The 17262-nt window shown below is 42.5% G+C and overlaps 1 protein-coding gene across 1 annotated transcript in view; it reads left to right on the top strand.

Annotated features, from left to right (window-relative positions):
* Positions 1-17262, top strand: part of vps9d1 (VPS9 domain containing 1) — a 75574-nt gene that overhangs the window by 51313 nt on the left and 6999 nt on the right. Inside the window, exon 14 of the mRNA XM_055648955.1 lies at positions 11089-11193. Within this exon, the coding sequence (XP_055504930.1) occupies positions 11089-11193 (105 nt within the window). The remainder of the gene's footprint in view (positions 1-11088; positions 11194-17262) is intronic.

Below are 17262 nucleotides of genomic sequence, written 5' to 3'. Positions count from 1 at the left end.
AAGAGCATGGAGACATGGAGTAAGGTAGCAGGAAAGATCAGGGTGGATTTCCAAATGCATTTCAGTAAAAGTTCACAGGAATTTCCTTTAATGTAATTCCATATTCAACAAAAGTAATCATTATGAAATGGCTGCCATTATGAATGTTTTCTCCCCATCTGGACCAGGATTCAAATCAAGTACAGCTGATGGGAGTCAACTTCAGATTCATTTTTGTATGCTGCATTTACCTTTTTATAGTTTCTTTTCATGTTATGAAGTTTCCCAAGTTCCAGCATCTCATCACTTTTGGCAATATTATTATTTGTCAGAGATCCAGACAGTCAGGATAAGCGGACAATTTGAACATGCTAAACAATATAATTGCTCTTTCACAATATGCATAATTTTCAACAGTGATTACTTATTTTAGTGAAGAACAATAATGCAATCACATTTCTCCACATATACCCTAAGACTAGTTGTAGCGTAATGTTGTGTACATACCTCACTTGGGAAAAGCTCAGGCTGGAAGTAACCAGCAAAATAATTTGCTGAAACTGGGTATTTTCAGTAAATTAAGGCACTGGGAACAGTCCTGTTCATTTTATGGAGAGCCTCAGTATTCCTGCACTATGTATCCTTGGATGTTTTGAGTTTCTATTAAGTACGATATATAAGTTGATTTCTCAATGTATAAAACGTGATTTGGTCTTGCTCCAGGCTACAAACAAACCTCTGCTTGCAAGGAACGGTGAGAATGGGAGTGTGCGTGAGTAACTAGCTAACCACAACTTTAAATAGAAATGTAAAACCTTCACCCACAGTCACGCAAAGCTATTGTTTTCATCAATTTCAATGTTTGCTTATCGAGCATCTGTGCTTGTAAATCTAAATACTTTGGCTGCAGTGAACGTAGTGAGAAGCTATTGGATTACTTGGCACGGTTTATTATGCACTAGGGAATCCTATCTATCTTAAATAGATCTCAATTACGCAACGATACATTTTCAACTATACCTTTGAAAGTCTAAAGATTGCATCTGTCTGGCTCATTAAACACCTTTTTTTTTTGGATTAATCTTCTGGAATTTTTTGAGTTTGTGACAAGTAAAATGGATTTTGTGTTTCCAGTGACAAGTAAAATGGAAGTTCCCGCAAGGGGGAGCCAGTGTAGTGGTGTAGGTTGAGAAAAAGATAGGGAGAGAGTGCAGTGGAGTATATTAGTGGATACAGTGTTTATTTCCAGACTTCAGAAAAGCCTCGATTAAGTTCCCGCAAGGGAGACTGGTAATTGGGGTTAGGTGTTTGGCAATACAAAAATTCCAATATGCATATTTTCAATTAGGTACAGCAGACAGGAAGCAAAGAGTAGGAGTGAACGGGTCTTTTTCAGAATGGCAGGCAATGGCGAGTGGAATACCGCAAGGCTCGGTGTTGGGGCCGCAACTGTTTACCATATATTTATTAATGATTTGGAAGAGAGAGTTAGGAGCAACACTAGCAAGTCTGTGGACGACACAAAGCTGGGTGGCAGTGTGAACTGTGAAGAGGATGTTAGGAGGTTGCAGGGTGATCGGGACAGGTTGAGTGATTGGACAGATGAGTGCCAGGTGCAGTATAATCGCGATAAATGTGAGGTTATCCACATGGTGGCAAAAACAAGGAGGCAGATTATTATCTCAATGGGGTTAGGTTAGGTAAGGGGGAGGTACAGCGAGACCTGGGTGTCCTTGTACACCGGTCACTGAAAGTAAGCGTGCAGGTACAGCAGGCAGTGAAGAAAGCTAATGGAATGTTGGTCTTCATAACAAGAGGATTTAAGTATAGGAGTAAAGAGGTTCTTCTGCAATCGTATAGGGCTCTGGTGAAACACCATCTGGAGTATTGTGTACAGTTTTAGTCTCCTAATTTGAGGAAGGACATCCTTGTGATTGAGGAGGTGCAGCGTAGGTTCACGAGATTGATCCCTGGGATGGCGGGACTGTCATATGAGGAAATATTGAAAAGACTAGGCTTGTATTCACTGGAGTTTAGAAGGATGATGGGGAATTAGAAAAACATATTAAATTATAAATGGACTGGACAAGCTAGATGCAGGAAAAATGTTCCCAATGTTGGGCGAGTCCAGAACCAGGGGCCACAGTCTTAGATTTAAGACTGAGGTGAGAAAAACTTTTTCACCCAGAGAGTTGTGAATTTGTGGAATTCCCTTCCACAAATGGCAGTGGAGGCCAAATCACTGGATGGGTTTAAAAGAGAGATAGATAGAGCTCTAGGGGCTGGTGGAATCAAGGGATATGGGGAGAAGGCAGGCACGGGTTATTGATTTGGGAAGAACAGCCATGATCACAATGAATGCTGGTGCTGGCTCGAAGGGCCGAATGGCCTCCTCCTGCACCTATTTTCTATGTATCTATGTTTCTATGTTTTGCAACAACTCTTCTATAATGAAATGGCAAGTGTCATTATGAAGAAACTCATAACAATCAACTTATATTCTGCATTGTGGCCTCCATGTTATTTTCTTAATTTGCTAAGAGGCAGTATTTATATGGCATTTCTTTCTGTTACCTTTGCGTGGGAGAGTTCTGCAAAAGAGTAGGATCAGGGATAGCACTCACATGGCAATAAACTAAACATGTAGGGAGGAACTGCAGGTTTAAACTGAAGATAGACAAAAAAATCTGGAGTAACTCAGCGGGAATTACAGCATCTCTGGAGAAAAAGAATAGGTGATGTGTCTGACCTACTGAGTTACTCCACCTTTTTGTGTCTGTCTTTGGCAATAAACTAATGTTGGTTCAGGAAAGCTTTATCTTCTATCTATCTTTCTCACACAATTCTTCAAAGTTCACACCTATATCGATGCTGGTGTCAGTTTAAACAAAACAAGTATCAAAGCGACATCATAACTTTGAATTTGCTGGCAACTATAGCAATGACTATCAGTGGTAGATTGATTATTCTGGCCCATCGCCAGCTCACATGAGGTGCCTGAATACTGACTACCTCATCCAGATTGAGTAGAAATTTTGGCTCTTGTAATACAAGGTTAATTCCCGGCATGGCGGGACTGTCATATGCTGAGAGAATGGAGCAGCTCGGCTTGTACACTCTGGAGTTTAGAAGAATGAGAGGAGATCTCATTGAAACATAAGATTGTTAAGGGCTTGGACATGCTAGAGGCAGGAAACATGTTCCCGATGTTAGGGAGTCCAGAACCAGGCGCCACAGTTTAAGAATAAGGAGTAAGCCATTTAGAACGGAGACGAGGAAACACCTTTTCTCACAGAGAGTGGTAATTTTGTGGAATTCTCTGCCTCAGAGGGCAGTGGAGGCAGGTTCTCTGGATGCTTTCAAGAGAGAGCAAGATAGGGCTCTTAAAAATAGATATGGGGATATGGGGAGAAGGCATGAACGGGGTACTGATTGGGGATGATCAGCCATGATCACATTGAATGGCGGTGCTGGCTCGAAGGGCCAAATGGACTACTCCTGCACCTATTGTCTATTGTCTCTCCATGTTGAACCTCTCGTAATGTTAGGTGCAACGTCATAGCCTTTGGTTATAATTATGTGCTTTTGAAATGGATCCATTGTCCACTTTTATGAACATCAACGGGCAATGGATAATATTCATGTAGATTCCAGTGAAGCGTTTGACAACATTGCTTATGGTAGCTAATCCAGAAGATTAAGGTATATGGGACCTGTGGAGATATAGCAGATTGGATTCAAAATTGGCTTGGCCATAGAAGACATAGGGTATTATTCTGACTGATTATCTGTGACCAGTAGCAATCCACGAGGACCATTGTTGGGATCTCTGTTGTTTGTGATATAATAATGACTTGAATGAAAATGTTCGTCTTGAATGAACTGCTTAGTAAATTCGCAGATAACACAGAAATTAGCAGTTAGACACAAAATGGTAGAGTAACTCAAGTCAAGTCAAGAGAGTTTATTGTCATGTGTCCCAGAGGAACATTAAATTCTTGCTTGCTGCAGCACAACAGAATATTGTAGGCTATTATATATATATATTGTAGAATATTATATATATATATTCTATGGTATATGGACACACTGATCTGATCTTTATTTATGCCTACAATATTCTGTTGTGCTGCAGCAAGCAAGAATTTCATGGTCCTATCTGGGACACATGACAATAAACTCTCTTGACTTGACTCTTGACTTGACGAGTTACTCTACCATTTTGTGTCTAACTGCTAATTTCTGTGTTATCTGCGAACGTACTAAGCAGTTCATTCAAGACGAACATTTTCATTCAAGTCATTATTATATCCTGACTCTGTTTGAGCTGTGAATCAACCGAACACACTGAATGTCTACTGAACTGTGAGTGTAGTGTTTATGTGGCGTTTTGTGGTGCTTTGTGTGGTTTTATGGTGGTTTCACCCTGCTTGAAATGGTATGAAACTGCATTTGAATGTGGTGGCCTTGCACACTGCTTGAAGTGGCATGAAACTGCACTTAAATTTGGTGGCCTTGCACCCTGCTTGAAATGGCATGAAACTGCACTTGAATTTGGTGGCCTTGCACCCTGCCTGAAGTGGCATGAAACTGCATTTGAATTTGGTGGCCTTGCACCCTGCTTGAAATGGAATTTCAAGGAATAGCCATGAGGCAACTGTCAGCCCACCAGCCGTGAGTGAGCTGCCAGCACATCAGGCTTGAGTGGCTGGGCTGCCACCCCTAGAATCCATTTGGCCCACAATCTCCACATTAGCCCTCTGGAAGCCAGTCCCTTCAGCCCACAACACCCATACCAGCACTCCAGAAAGCCCCCCCCCCCCCCACTGGCCACCAATATTGGAATTGGTGGAGAGGTGGAATATTAAGTTGGGGGACCAGCCCTCCCGTGTGAACATGGGACCCAACGGGTCCCACTTAGTCGAGTAGGTTGTTATAGTTCAGAGTTTGTTTGAAGTTGTGTTTACTAGTCTGATGGCTGTGGGGAAGAACCTGTTCCTGAACCTGGATGTTGCAGATTTCAGGCTCCTGTACCTTCTACCTGATGGCAGTGGAGAGATGAGTGTGTGGCCAGGATGGTGTGGGTCCTTGATGATGCTGGCAGCCTTTTTGAGGCAGCGACTGCGATAGATCCCTCGATAGTAGGGAGGTCAGAGCCGATGATGGACTGGGCAGTGTTTACAACTTTTTGCAACCTTCTGCTCCTGGACGCTCAGGTTGCCGTACCAAGCCACGATGCAACCGGCCAGCATGCTCTCTACTGTGCACCTGTAGAAGTTCGAGAGAGTCCTCCTTGACATACCGACTCTCCGTAATCTTCTCAGGAGGTAGAGGCGCTGATGTGCTTTCTTTATGATTGCATCAGTGTTCTGGGAACAGGAGAGATCTTTGGAAATATGCACTCCCAGGAATTTGAAATTCTTGACCCTTTCCACCATCGACCCATTGATATAAACGGGACTGTGGGTCCCTAGCCTACCCCTTCCAAAGTCCAAAATTCCTTGGTTTTGCTGGTTTTGAGAGCAAGGTTATTGTGCTGGCACCATTTGGTCAGTCGGTCGATCTCACTTCTATACTCTGACTCATCCCCATCAGTGTTACGTCCCACAACAGTGGTGTCGTCGGCGAACTTGATGATGGAGTTCGCACTATGTCCGGCTACGCAGTCATGAATATAGAGTGAGTACAGCAGGAGGCTGAGCACGCAGCCTTGAGGTGCTCCCGTGCTGATTGTTATCGAGGATGACACATTTCCACCAATACGGACAGGCTGTGGACTGTGAATGATGAAGTCGAGGATCCAATTGCAGAAGGATGCACAGAGACCCAGATCTGAGAGCTTGGTAACCAGCTTGGAGGGGATGATGGTATTGAATGCCGAGCTGTAGTCAATGAATAACAGCCTGATATATGAGTTTTTGTTGTCCAAATGGTCCAAAGTGGAGTGGAGAGGCAGTGAGATCTCATTCACCGTTGATCTGTTATGGCGGTAAGCGAACTCTGGTGGGTCCAGGTTTTTATCGAGGTATGAGTTGATGTGCGCCATGATTAGCCTCTTTTATCACCACAGACATTAGTGCCACTGGTCGATAGTTATTGAGGCACATCATCTTGCTCTTCTTGGACACCGGTATTATTGATGCCTTTTTAAAGCAGGTGGGAACCTCAGAAGTGAGAGGTTGAAAATGTCCATAAAAACTCCAGCCAATTGGTCCGCACAGGTTTTTAAAACATGCCCGGGTATACCATCAGGTCCGAGGGTTCACCCCTCTGAAGGATCTTCTGACGTCGGCCTCTGTGACTGTGACCGAAATACCATCACGGCGAATGGGGGCTCGGGAAGGCACATCATTGTTCTCCCTATCAAAGCTTGCATGAAACGCATTGAGCTCGTCAGGGAGTGATGCTTCACTGACATTTGAGCTGCTTCCTGATTTCACCTTGTAGGAGGTGATGGCATTCAAGCCCCACCACAGCTGCCGAACATCCGTCTCATTCTTCAGCTTGGAGCAGGTCCCTTTTGGCCATTTTGATGGCCTTACCAAGGTCGTATCTGGACTTCTTGTAGACCTCTATCTCCAGACCTGAACGCCTGGGATCTGGACTTCAGAAGAATGCGGATCTCATGGTTCATCCATGGCTTCTGGTTAGGAAACACTCAGAAGGTTTGTGTTGGGATGCAATCCCCTACACATTTCTTTATGAAGTCTGTAACGACTGAGGGGTATTCATTCCGGTCCGTTGCTGAGTCCTTGAACATTGTCCAGTCTACAGACTCCAAACAGTCCTGGAGATTATTGATTAGTACGGGTGTCAGGGGTTATGGGGAGAAGGCAGGAGAATGGGGTTGAGAGGGAAAGATGGATCCGCCATGATTGAATGGCAGAGTAGACTTGCTGGGCTGTATGGCCTAATTCTACTCCTGTCACTTATGAACCTATGATTGATGGTACTCCCACAATGTTATTGAGGAGGCAGTTTGAGGATGAAGTTCCATCGTTTAAGCCTGGCTATATGTACAGATGATGTGTCTAGTCTTGATCTTGATTTGGAGGAAAGCTTGCAGGTGACGTTTCCATGCATGTTTTGTTCTTGTCTTCACGGATGGTAGAGGAGATGCAATCGGAGAAGCCATGATAAGTAACTTGCACCGATGACCCATGCTTGAGTAAATTAATGTTCACAATGGTAGATGAGGAACCAAGCAAAATGCTGCGTTGTCCTGGATGGTGTCTCACATATGAAGTATTCTCTTTCCATGACTTTGCAGTCACTCAGACATGTAAAGAGAGTTTCAGTACATTGCCTTGTAGAATTTGGAGGACCTCGAGTTGAGACACTCGTCATAAGATGCCGAGCGCCTGATCTGCTCTTGTACAGAGTGGCTCGACAGGTTGAGTATGTGGTGAATGGTCACCTTTCCACCTCTTGTGTATTGATATTGGGGGAATCTTAATGATATTTGCTTTGAATCCCGATAGCTGGTGGTTAAATTCTCGGTCAGTGTTGATCCTTACTCAGCAGTTGCCTAACTAAGTTGTTATCTACCACTATGAATCACATATTGGCTTGATCTTGTCCAGATTGTTTCAAAATCAGCTTGTCTTTGATCAGATTTAAAGTTATCCCTTGCTCTCTCCAGAGCCATGTAACTATTTCACAACATGCAGCTGGAAAGCTGTCCATGTGTGGCTTGGGTTCTTAACATTCACCATGCATTTCAACAATGTTTAATAATTTCCACAAAAGCATCTGCAGTCTCTTGTGACTCCACAAAGTTGTTTTCCCATTTGAAAGCAATTATTTTCCACATTTTTATACTGTCCCTCGTGTCACGCCACACACATCATTTAATGCAAACCAGCCGTCGCTTATCATGTGAACGCCTAAGCCGTCTGGAGGTCTTGGCTTCACTCTTGATGTCTCGGGTTACGTTATCAAATGTAGTTCCTTTAAATTGTAAATAGACAATGACACAAGAGTATTCAAAAACAACCTGCTAGAAAGACACAGCGGGTCGAACAGCATCTGTGAGGTGAAAGGGATGCATCATCTTCAGGTCAGATCCTGTACTGGGACTGAGAGTGTAGGTCAAAAGGTCATGAGAGGCGCAGAGTTAGGCCATTCAGCCCAAAGATCTTGGAGCAGAGCAAGATGGGTTACTCCCACGCAAACGCGTAGTACGCTCATGGGCAGATTCATGGGTGATTATAGGACCCATTTTAGCAACCAGCCTCCGCCATCTTGTTCCGCCATCTTGCTCCGCCATCTTGCTTCCGGCCAAAGATCGGATCTTTATTTCCGCAGCGGGGAGAGGGAGTGTGCGGCCCGGGGGGAGGGAGTGTGGGGCCCGGGGCAGCGGGGAGAGGGAGTGTGGGGCCCGGGGCAGCAGGGAGAGGGTGTGTGCGGCCCGGGGAGAGGTGGTGCGCGGATCGGGACAGCGGGGAGAGGGAGTGTGCGGCCCGGTGAGAGGGAGTGAGTGGGGGTTGGGGGGGAGAGGGAGTGTGGGGCCCAGGAGAGGGGAGGGGGGGGGGATCGGGGCAGCGGGGAGAGGGGCATAGGAGGGGGGGAAGACATTGTAATGTAATGGGGGGGCAGGCGAGGGAGTGTCGGTGGGGGGGGGGGGGGGGGGAGATATGAGGGGTGGGATAAGGCCTAGTGTGTGTGAAGTTGCGGGGAGGTTTACAATGTTTCTTATTTAATGTCCCTTGTCTAGTCTGAAATAAAGTTCATCATTGGATCAGAAGAAATATAATTGTGTGTGTTATATGATTATATACATTTATATCACATTCATGTATGTGTGTTTATAAACATTTTATTCTTTAACAAGAATTAACAGAATTATGAACTAACAGAATTATGAATCTAACCCTATATCACACACAAAAACTTCCCCCGCAATGTCAATTACCCTGCGAGTCGGGTCGGTTCCGGTTACTACAAAATCAACTCAAACACTGCTTGTGAGCCATTTAAAAAGAAATGATTTAAAATACATTAAAAAAGACAATTACCAGAGTCAAATTTTATTCTTGACAAGAAGTATGAACTGACAGAATTATGAATCTAACCCTATATCACACACACAAACTGTTGCCCCGCAACATTGATTACACTGCGAGTCGGGTCGGGTCAGGTAGGCTCCGGTTACTAAAATGGGCGGGAAAAATGCCCAGGATCCCCTCCGTAGCTACTACACGTCAGCCCATTGTATTTCGCAGGAGTGGCCTATCTTGCTCTGCTCTAAGATCTTTGATTTAGCCCATCAAGTCTACTACGCCATTCAATCATGCATGATCTAGCTCTCGCTCCTAACCCCATTCTCCTTCCTTCTCCCCTCTGACACCTGCATTAATCATATGGAGAGGGAAGGTAGCCTGTGTGAAACCTTAACAATAAGGCTTAACTATAGCCTTCTTGGTATTTAACTTTAAAATCAAAACAATATCAGTTTGTGAATGTTATCTAAGCGCTTTAATTCCATTAAATAATAATGCTGGAAAATGTCCCAATGAATGATTTATCAATTTATGATCGTGCATATATACAAATGAAATTACTGTTTTATCTTGTATGGCAGCTTAAAATGACCCGTCATTTTACGTGTACAGTTCTTGATATGGATTAGCATGCTAATCTTTGAAATGTTTAATTTGAGAAATGTGTATGAAATGGATGGCTTTTAGTATCAAAAGCTAATCAGCCAAACTATGAAATGTTGCACTTGAAGAGAGCAAAATGAAAAAGACATATTTTAAAATTGTATAAATTCAGAGCTTGTGTTCGAGAGCAGCATATTAGAAACAAATCTCCAGAAGCTAGAGCAACTTTTAGTGTCCATCTTCGATGTTACTCTTTTTGTTACAGCATTTTGTGTCTATCTTCAGTTTAAACCAGCACCTGCAGTTCCATCCGACACAAACACTAATGTTTGTGTATTAACCAGTACATACCACTATATTGATATCTACATGTAAGGAACTATCAAACAATTATGAAACTAATATAGCCTTAGGTTATTCTAGTGCTACTGGATGTTTACGTTTCTGTTATCCACATATCTTTTGTCTACTAAAAAGCCAATGTTGGTTCATTCTCTGGCTGCATCCATCAATAAACTTCAGGGGTTTGTGCCGGGCTCACTGTACACCAGCAGGCATCGTGTGGGGATGTGTTCCTTAAAGTACAGACAGAGAGATACTTACTTTAGTTTAGTTTAGTTTAGTTTAGAGATACAGCGCGGAAATAGGCCCACCGAGTCCTCGCCAACCAGCGATCCCCACACATTAACACCATCCTATACGCAACAGGGACAATTTACAATTTTTAATCAAAGCCAATTAGCATGCAAAGCTGTAAATCTTTGGAGTGTGGGAGGAAACCGGAGCACCCAGAGAAAACCCACGCAGGTCACGGGGAGAACGTACAAACTATACAGCCAAGCACCCATAGTCAGGATCGAACACGGGTCTCTGGCGCTGTAAGGCAGCAACTCTACTGCTGCACCACTTGTGGATGGTTGAACTGAAGATCATTAGACAGAATCTGTGCTCTCCTCACTCTGCAAGTGAGAGCCAAGTGTATATGGACCCTCAATCCCCAAACTTCAAACGGTAAAACACATGATAATGATGCAGGGTGAAAAGTAAAAGTTGATGGATAAATATGTTTGCAGCTGGAGATCGACTGCTGTGTTTCAAATTTCAACAGTTTTCATTTATTTGTCTTTGCTCTTCTTCCCACTGTAGCCTGGTAATAAATTGAATTGCTCACCCCTTTAAATAAATTATCCCTGTGGGTGGCGTCAGATTGTGGGCAGAAGGCAGGAGAATGGGTTTGCGAGGGAAAATATAGATCAGCCATGATTGAATGGCGGAGCAGACGCGATGGGCCAAATGGCCTCATTCTGCTCCTATGTCTTATGGTGTGTGGAAGGTTAGTTTTAATCACGACTGAATTGCTTGTTTATGGTACTTGTAGGGAAGGGCTCACTCACGGCCATGTTGTGAGAATAATTTAAATTAATTTGAATTGATGTACGGGAAAATAATTCTGATTAACCTGCTTCATGTTCTGTACAACTGACCAACGTGTCTCCTCTTACAGTGGGGCCGATGATCTGCTGCCCATTTTATCGTACGTGGTGCTGAAGTGCGACATAACGCAGCTTGTGTCTGAGTGTGCGGCATTGGAAGAGTTTATTCATGAGGGGTAAGGCTCAAGTTTAGAAACCACAATACATATTAAAACACTGTTGATTCTAAGAAATCAAATGTCTATGAGCAAATCATCGCAGCTTTTCTTTCTCATGTTCAAATGAGAATTTCACGCCCCTGCATTTGTCCAAGCTGAGACTAGGTCATTTGGTACTTTGTGGGTATCATCTCTAGGTCATCATTAGTCTATGTGGCTGAAATCCACAGCTAACATTCAAGTAAGGAGACTTTTGATCAACTTGTGTTTTATGAGAAAGTAAGATGGTAATTGTCCCAGAAAACATTAAATTTTTTAAGCTTGGATAGGCCAAACGTATGAATAGAGCATTCTCCAGCCAATGGTTAAAGCAAGAGCAAGGATGGATGGACAATGTCTTATCACGTTATGGGTGGTGCTGATGGTCTGGAATGTTTGATGTCCAGTTATCCAAACATATTAAATGGCAATGCTTTTCAAGTCAAAATATAGTACTGTTACTGTTTTAAAATGTTTCCATGGTCTGAGTAGCCAACAAATACTTCCCTGTGACCACACTGAAATAGATAAGAAAGGAGTCAGTCTGAAGAAAGGTCTCGACCCAAAACATCGCCTATTCCTGCGTTCCATAGATGCTGTGGCTGCCCCACCCGCTGAGTTTCTCCAGCTTTTTTGTCTACCTTCACTGAAATAGATTGTGTGTTCACTGCTCAAGCACAAGTTGAGCCACTTCAGAAAGACATTAACAAGACTGTTAAGCACTTCAAAAAATTCTGAAATCACAAAAGGAACATTGTTTTCCATTCTTCCTTGAATACAATGGGTCTGATCTGCCTTGTTTTATATTTTAAATTTATATTTATATTTTAAACAAATGGTTTCTCCACCTGGCCAAAATGCTAGCAACGTTAGGTTATCACCACAACCTGTGGTGACAACCTGAGGTCGGAACAGGGCCACCAGGAATACAGGTATCACCTGTTTTGTCACAAGCACCCCCACAATTACAGCCACAAACCTTAGAACGTTTTGTAAAGCTGCAGAAAGCAGGGCGGCACAGTGGCACAGCGGTAGAGTTGCTGCCCTACAGCGCCAGAGGGCTGGGTTCGATCCTTGGGTGCTGCCTGAATGGAGTTTTTACGTTTGTCCTGTGACCACGTGGGTTTTCTCTGTATTCCGGTTTCCTCTCACACTAAAGACGTAGATTTGTAGGTCAATTGGCTTCTATAAATTATAAATCATCCCTAGTGTGTAGGGTAGTGCTAGTGTACGGGGTGATCGCTGGTCAGCATGAACTTGGTGGGACAACGGGCCTGTTTCCGCATTGTATCTCTAAAGTCTAAAGTCTGACCAAGAATATACATAATAGGACAAGGCTGCGATATGAATAACAAATACAAATCTGATCATATTCACTTTATTCAATCTGTACCACTAATCTGCATATAATAAAACAAATATAATGAGCTTGTTACACCTCTTTGCCAGATGTTAAGTGTGTTTGCCTTTTTGAACAAAATTATTTTTTGCTATCCACCTTGGTTTTCTTTCAGAGCCCATCTTTCATTTAAAAACCAGTTCCCACCCCATATTGTCTCATTTTCTGAAACTAGATAAATAGTATTTATATATAGTAAATTTATATGAGAATGATTGCAAGAATACTTCTGAAGAGTATCACATTTTTTTTTTGCTGTATTTATAAGCATTTTAAAGAAAACAACATACCACTGGCACCAAGACTGAATGTTTGGCCTACTATCACTTAATGCTTTTCAAAAACTGTAGATATATATTTAATGAACTGATTTAGAAATCGCCTATCCTAAAAAAGGGTAATGTGTAGAAGGAACTGAAGTCTGAAGAAAGGCCTCGACCCGAAACGTCACCCATTTCTTCTCTCCAGAGATGCTGCCTGGCCCACTCAGTTATTCCAGCATTTTGTGTCCAAACAAGGGTAAATTAGCTGAGTTGTCATTAAGGGCTAATCTACATTTTCATCTCATTTCATTCATCTTTTTTTTTAATCTTTGAGAATTTTTGTTCCCTATCTCAGATTGAGTTGATACATGCTTTAAGATAACAGAGAGAGGCATTTTTTAGTGTGTTTTAAGGTAAATAATATCTTCAAAGTGTAAGATAAATGCACACCTAACCTGGCAGTGAGAGATTAGGAAAGAACTAGGGTCATGGACTGAGATAAGAATCAGTCAAGTAATACTGATAAGGAGAAATTGCCTTATTGTGATAGTACAAAACCTTTGGGATTTTCTCTTCCCAGTTTGCTGTGGATATTTGGTGCTGATACTGATACTAAAGGAATCTGAGGAAGAGGCAAGATACAGGATTAATCATAACCTTATCGCACAATGGTACAATTTCAGGAGGCCAAATTACCTCCTTCTCTAGATCAAAGAGAAGATAGGCATGAAAAGCTGGAGTAACAGCAGTCGGACAGCATTTCTGGAGAAAGGGAATAGGTGACGTTTTGGGTCGAGATCCTTCTTCAGGCTATGAGTCAAGAGATGTCTTTTTAAAAGTGTTTTTATATATGTGAGGGACAGCAGTGAAGAGGATGAAGCATAATTCTTCAAAGTACAGGAAGTATGAAATAATAAAACTGGAATCATGTAGTAAATACTTAAATGCAGTAAATGCTTTGTCTCCAGTAAAGGGTTACACGCAAAATACCAAAGAATAAAACGTGTTGGCTTTGAGCTGATGATGTGGATGGAGGAAGATACAAATCTGACCTCTGCAAATCCACAGGAGAATTTAAACCTGAAGGCAAATATTTATAATGGAATGTATTAGAGGATACTGATTCAATATAGCAAGGAGAGGAATGAACTTAACTTGGTATACTTGTGCTCAGTCCGCCAAGGCCAACTGGATCTCTCGGTTGCTAACCATTTTAACTCACCTTCCCATTCCCATACTGACCTTTCTATCCAGGGGTCTCCTCCATTGCCAGAATGAGACCACATGTAAAATGGAGGAACAGCACCTCGTATTCCGCTTGGGTAGCTTACATCCCAACTGTGTGAACATTAAATACTCCGATTTTAGGTAACCTCTAACAATCTCCCTTCCCCTCCCGTTTTTCTCCCACGCCCCCCTCCCCTTTCTTCCATCCACCCCTCACAACTGTGCCCCATCCAGACTTGCACCTATTCTTCCCCTCCCCATCCACCGACATTCCTTCCTCTGGCTTCACAACTCACAACTTTTCAATCCTTTTGTCTCTTTTCTTTCCATCTCTAGCCTTTGTTCAACCAAAAGCCCCCTTGCCTGTGTTCACCTATTCCCTGGCATGCTTTATCTTTCCCCTCCTCGCTTCGCGCTTTCATACTCTCCCCTTACAACCGGTCTAAAGTAGGGTCCTGACCTGAAAAGTCACTTATTAATGTCCTCCAGGGACGCTGCCTGAACCACTGAGTTACTCCAGTACTTATTGTCTCTTTTTTGGTACAAGACAAGTTGTGTGCAGTAAGGTTTCAGCATTTTGATTCCTCCAAGGAAACTAGGTTGTGATTGCAGTGGAGATTCACTGGAATATTGCCTGGATTGGAGGACTTTAGTTATAGGAAGAGATTGGATAGACTTGGCTTGTCTTCCCTGGAGCAGAGAAGTAGAGAGGAGTATGAGAGTAGTGTAGATTGGTCAAAATTGTTTTCTCCTGGTTTGGGTATCTGAACGAGGCAAGTATTAAAGCAGTAAATTTAAAGGGATTGTAGGTACAAAATTAGTTGAGATCTGCAACAGACTGTTACAAGAGATAGTGGAATAAGGTATCCTTACTACATTTAAGATGCATTTAGCCACTTAAATAACAGGACATGAAAACAAAAGGTTCTAGTGCAGGCAAATGGGATTAGTGTGAAGATCCAATGAGCCTGTGCTGTACAACACTATAACTCTATGAGACTGTTGAAGTGGATGTTGTGGAAATAAGGCAACTGGAGGAAACTCGCAAACTGGAAGAACTCCTCACATTCCACGGTTAGTTTGCAACCCACTCCAATGGGGATGAACATTGAATTCTCCAATTTTAGGTAATGTACCAAGCCTCCCCCAAATACCTTCCCCCCCCCCCCACCCCCCCCCCCCCCCCCCCCCCCCCCCCCCCCCCCCCCCCACACCCATCTGCCTTTCCAAAAAAAAAAAACTCACCTGTGTCCACCTATCACTTCCCAGGCTTTGGCCTGCCCCACTTTTTCTTTCCACCACAATCAGTCTGAAGAAGGGTCTCAACACGAAACTTCACCTGTTCACATTCTGGTGAGATGTCATTCGAAAAATTACAGAATGACTAATATTCAGCACAATAATTCTTTATTGGACATGTTAACAAAAAAGCATAGTGGGTTCATTCTTTAAACCAAGTGTGAAGGATATTGAAGGAATTGAGGGATATGAGGATCGTGCTGAAAAATGACACTGAGAAATAAGATCAACCACAATCCTAATGAATGCCAGAGGCTGGAAATGCAATGCAATCTGCAACTTCTGGCTTTACAATCTAAATAATCGTTAGCCTGTACTGAGGGGAACCAAAGTGCATTTAGAAGGTGTTTCATAAAATAAGGGAAACATTATTCCAACCACCACCACAGGAAATAGATGAATAAATGTTACCACACTGGCATTTGTGGACTTTCTTGTTCTAACTAGGGTCCACAATGTACAGTTGTCATGGTGTTGAAATTGTTAGCATTCACTGCCATTACTCTGAAACTTGGCATCAGGGTTAAACTTACAGAATTCAGAGTCTGTTCCCACAAACGCCCTGCTTCAGAGGGTGTGTTGGGGATCCCTTCTCCATGAGCATCAATGTAGGATCAGTACATTGATGAGAGCTTTTTGCACACTTTCTTCCCTGCGAAAACAACCAAACGTCTTATCCCTTGTTGAACCAAAGTTTTAACTGTGAATTGCAAATTAGAAACATTGAAAATAGGTACAGGAGTAGCCATTCGGCCCTTCAAGCCAGAACTATCATTCAACATGATCGTGACTGATCATCCAAAATTAGTAGCCCGTTCCTGCTTTCTCCTCATAGCCCTTGATTCTGTTAGCCCCAAGAGCTACATCTAACTCTCTCTTGAATACATCGACTTCTAAATTGATCAACTTCTCTGGCCATGAAGAATTAATTATAATGTTCTTATGATATTACAACTTAATCCATGCATAATTCTAAATATATATTTCACCACTTTTGAAAATACAAAGTTGTAAATAAAAATTGCAAGTTTTACTTCCTGATATGTTCACCGTTGGAATTGTTTATCAAAGTTGCTGTACAGCCACTCGGGAGACCCTAGTGTTGCTGATTCTCACAGGTGCCCTGCAGAAGGTACTTGACACAACAAGGGTCAAAAGAAGGGATCATGTCACCTTGCCACTGACTGCAAACTGCGGATGATATAAAGGACAAATGATATAATCTTCTAGAATTCCATGTCTTCAATCCAATAAATTTTAGATGGGTAAAACACTGTATGTCTAACCACAGAATAATTCCTCTACATAGATATATTCCCGTAGCAACTTGTGCTTGTTCCAAAGATATATGAAGGAAATGAACAAAACAAAATCATGCTTGTGAAAATGAATTAAATAACAACACTTTCATAAGATCACGCAAAGACAGAATTTCATTACTGTTTGAATATTGGCATATCTATAATTCATCCAGTTCCAATGTAGACAAATGTATTTTAGGGATCCTTACTCGAGACACTTCCACGATCTATTTGGGTATGGTTGCTTTAGTGTGGATTTAATTTTTCTTTTTTTTTATTCACCCACTTCATTGAGTCACACTGCACGGAAACAGGCCCTTCAGCCCAATTTGTTCATGCCAACCAAAATATCTCATCTAACACTAGTCCCACTTGCCTGCATTTGGCCCACATCCCTTTCCTATTGACATATCTGTCCAAATATATTTTAATTGTTGCTATAGTGTCAGTCTCAACTACCTCCTCTGGCACCTCATTCCATACACCCATCATCCTCCATATGAAAAGGTGTCCCTAAGGTTCCCATTAAATCTTTCCCCTCTATCTTAAAACTGTGACC

Source organism: Leucoraja erinacea, chromosome 17 (assembly GCF_028641065.1).
Source record: "Leucoraja erinacea ecotype New England chromosome 17, Leri_hhj_1, whole genome shotgun sequence".
In the NCBI taxonomy this organism is placed as follows: domain Eukaryota; kingdom Metazoa; phylum Chordata; class Chondrichthyes; order Rajiformes; family Rajidae; genus Leucoraja; species Leucoraja erinaceus.
This window is presented reverse-complemented; position numbering and strand designations above follow the sequence as displayed.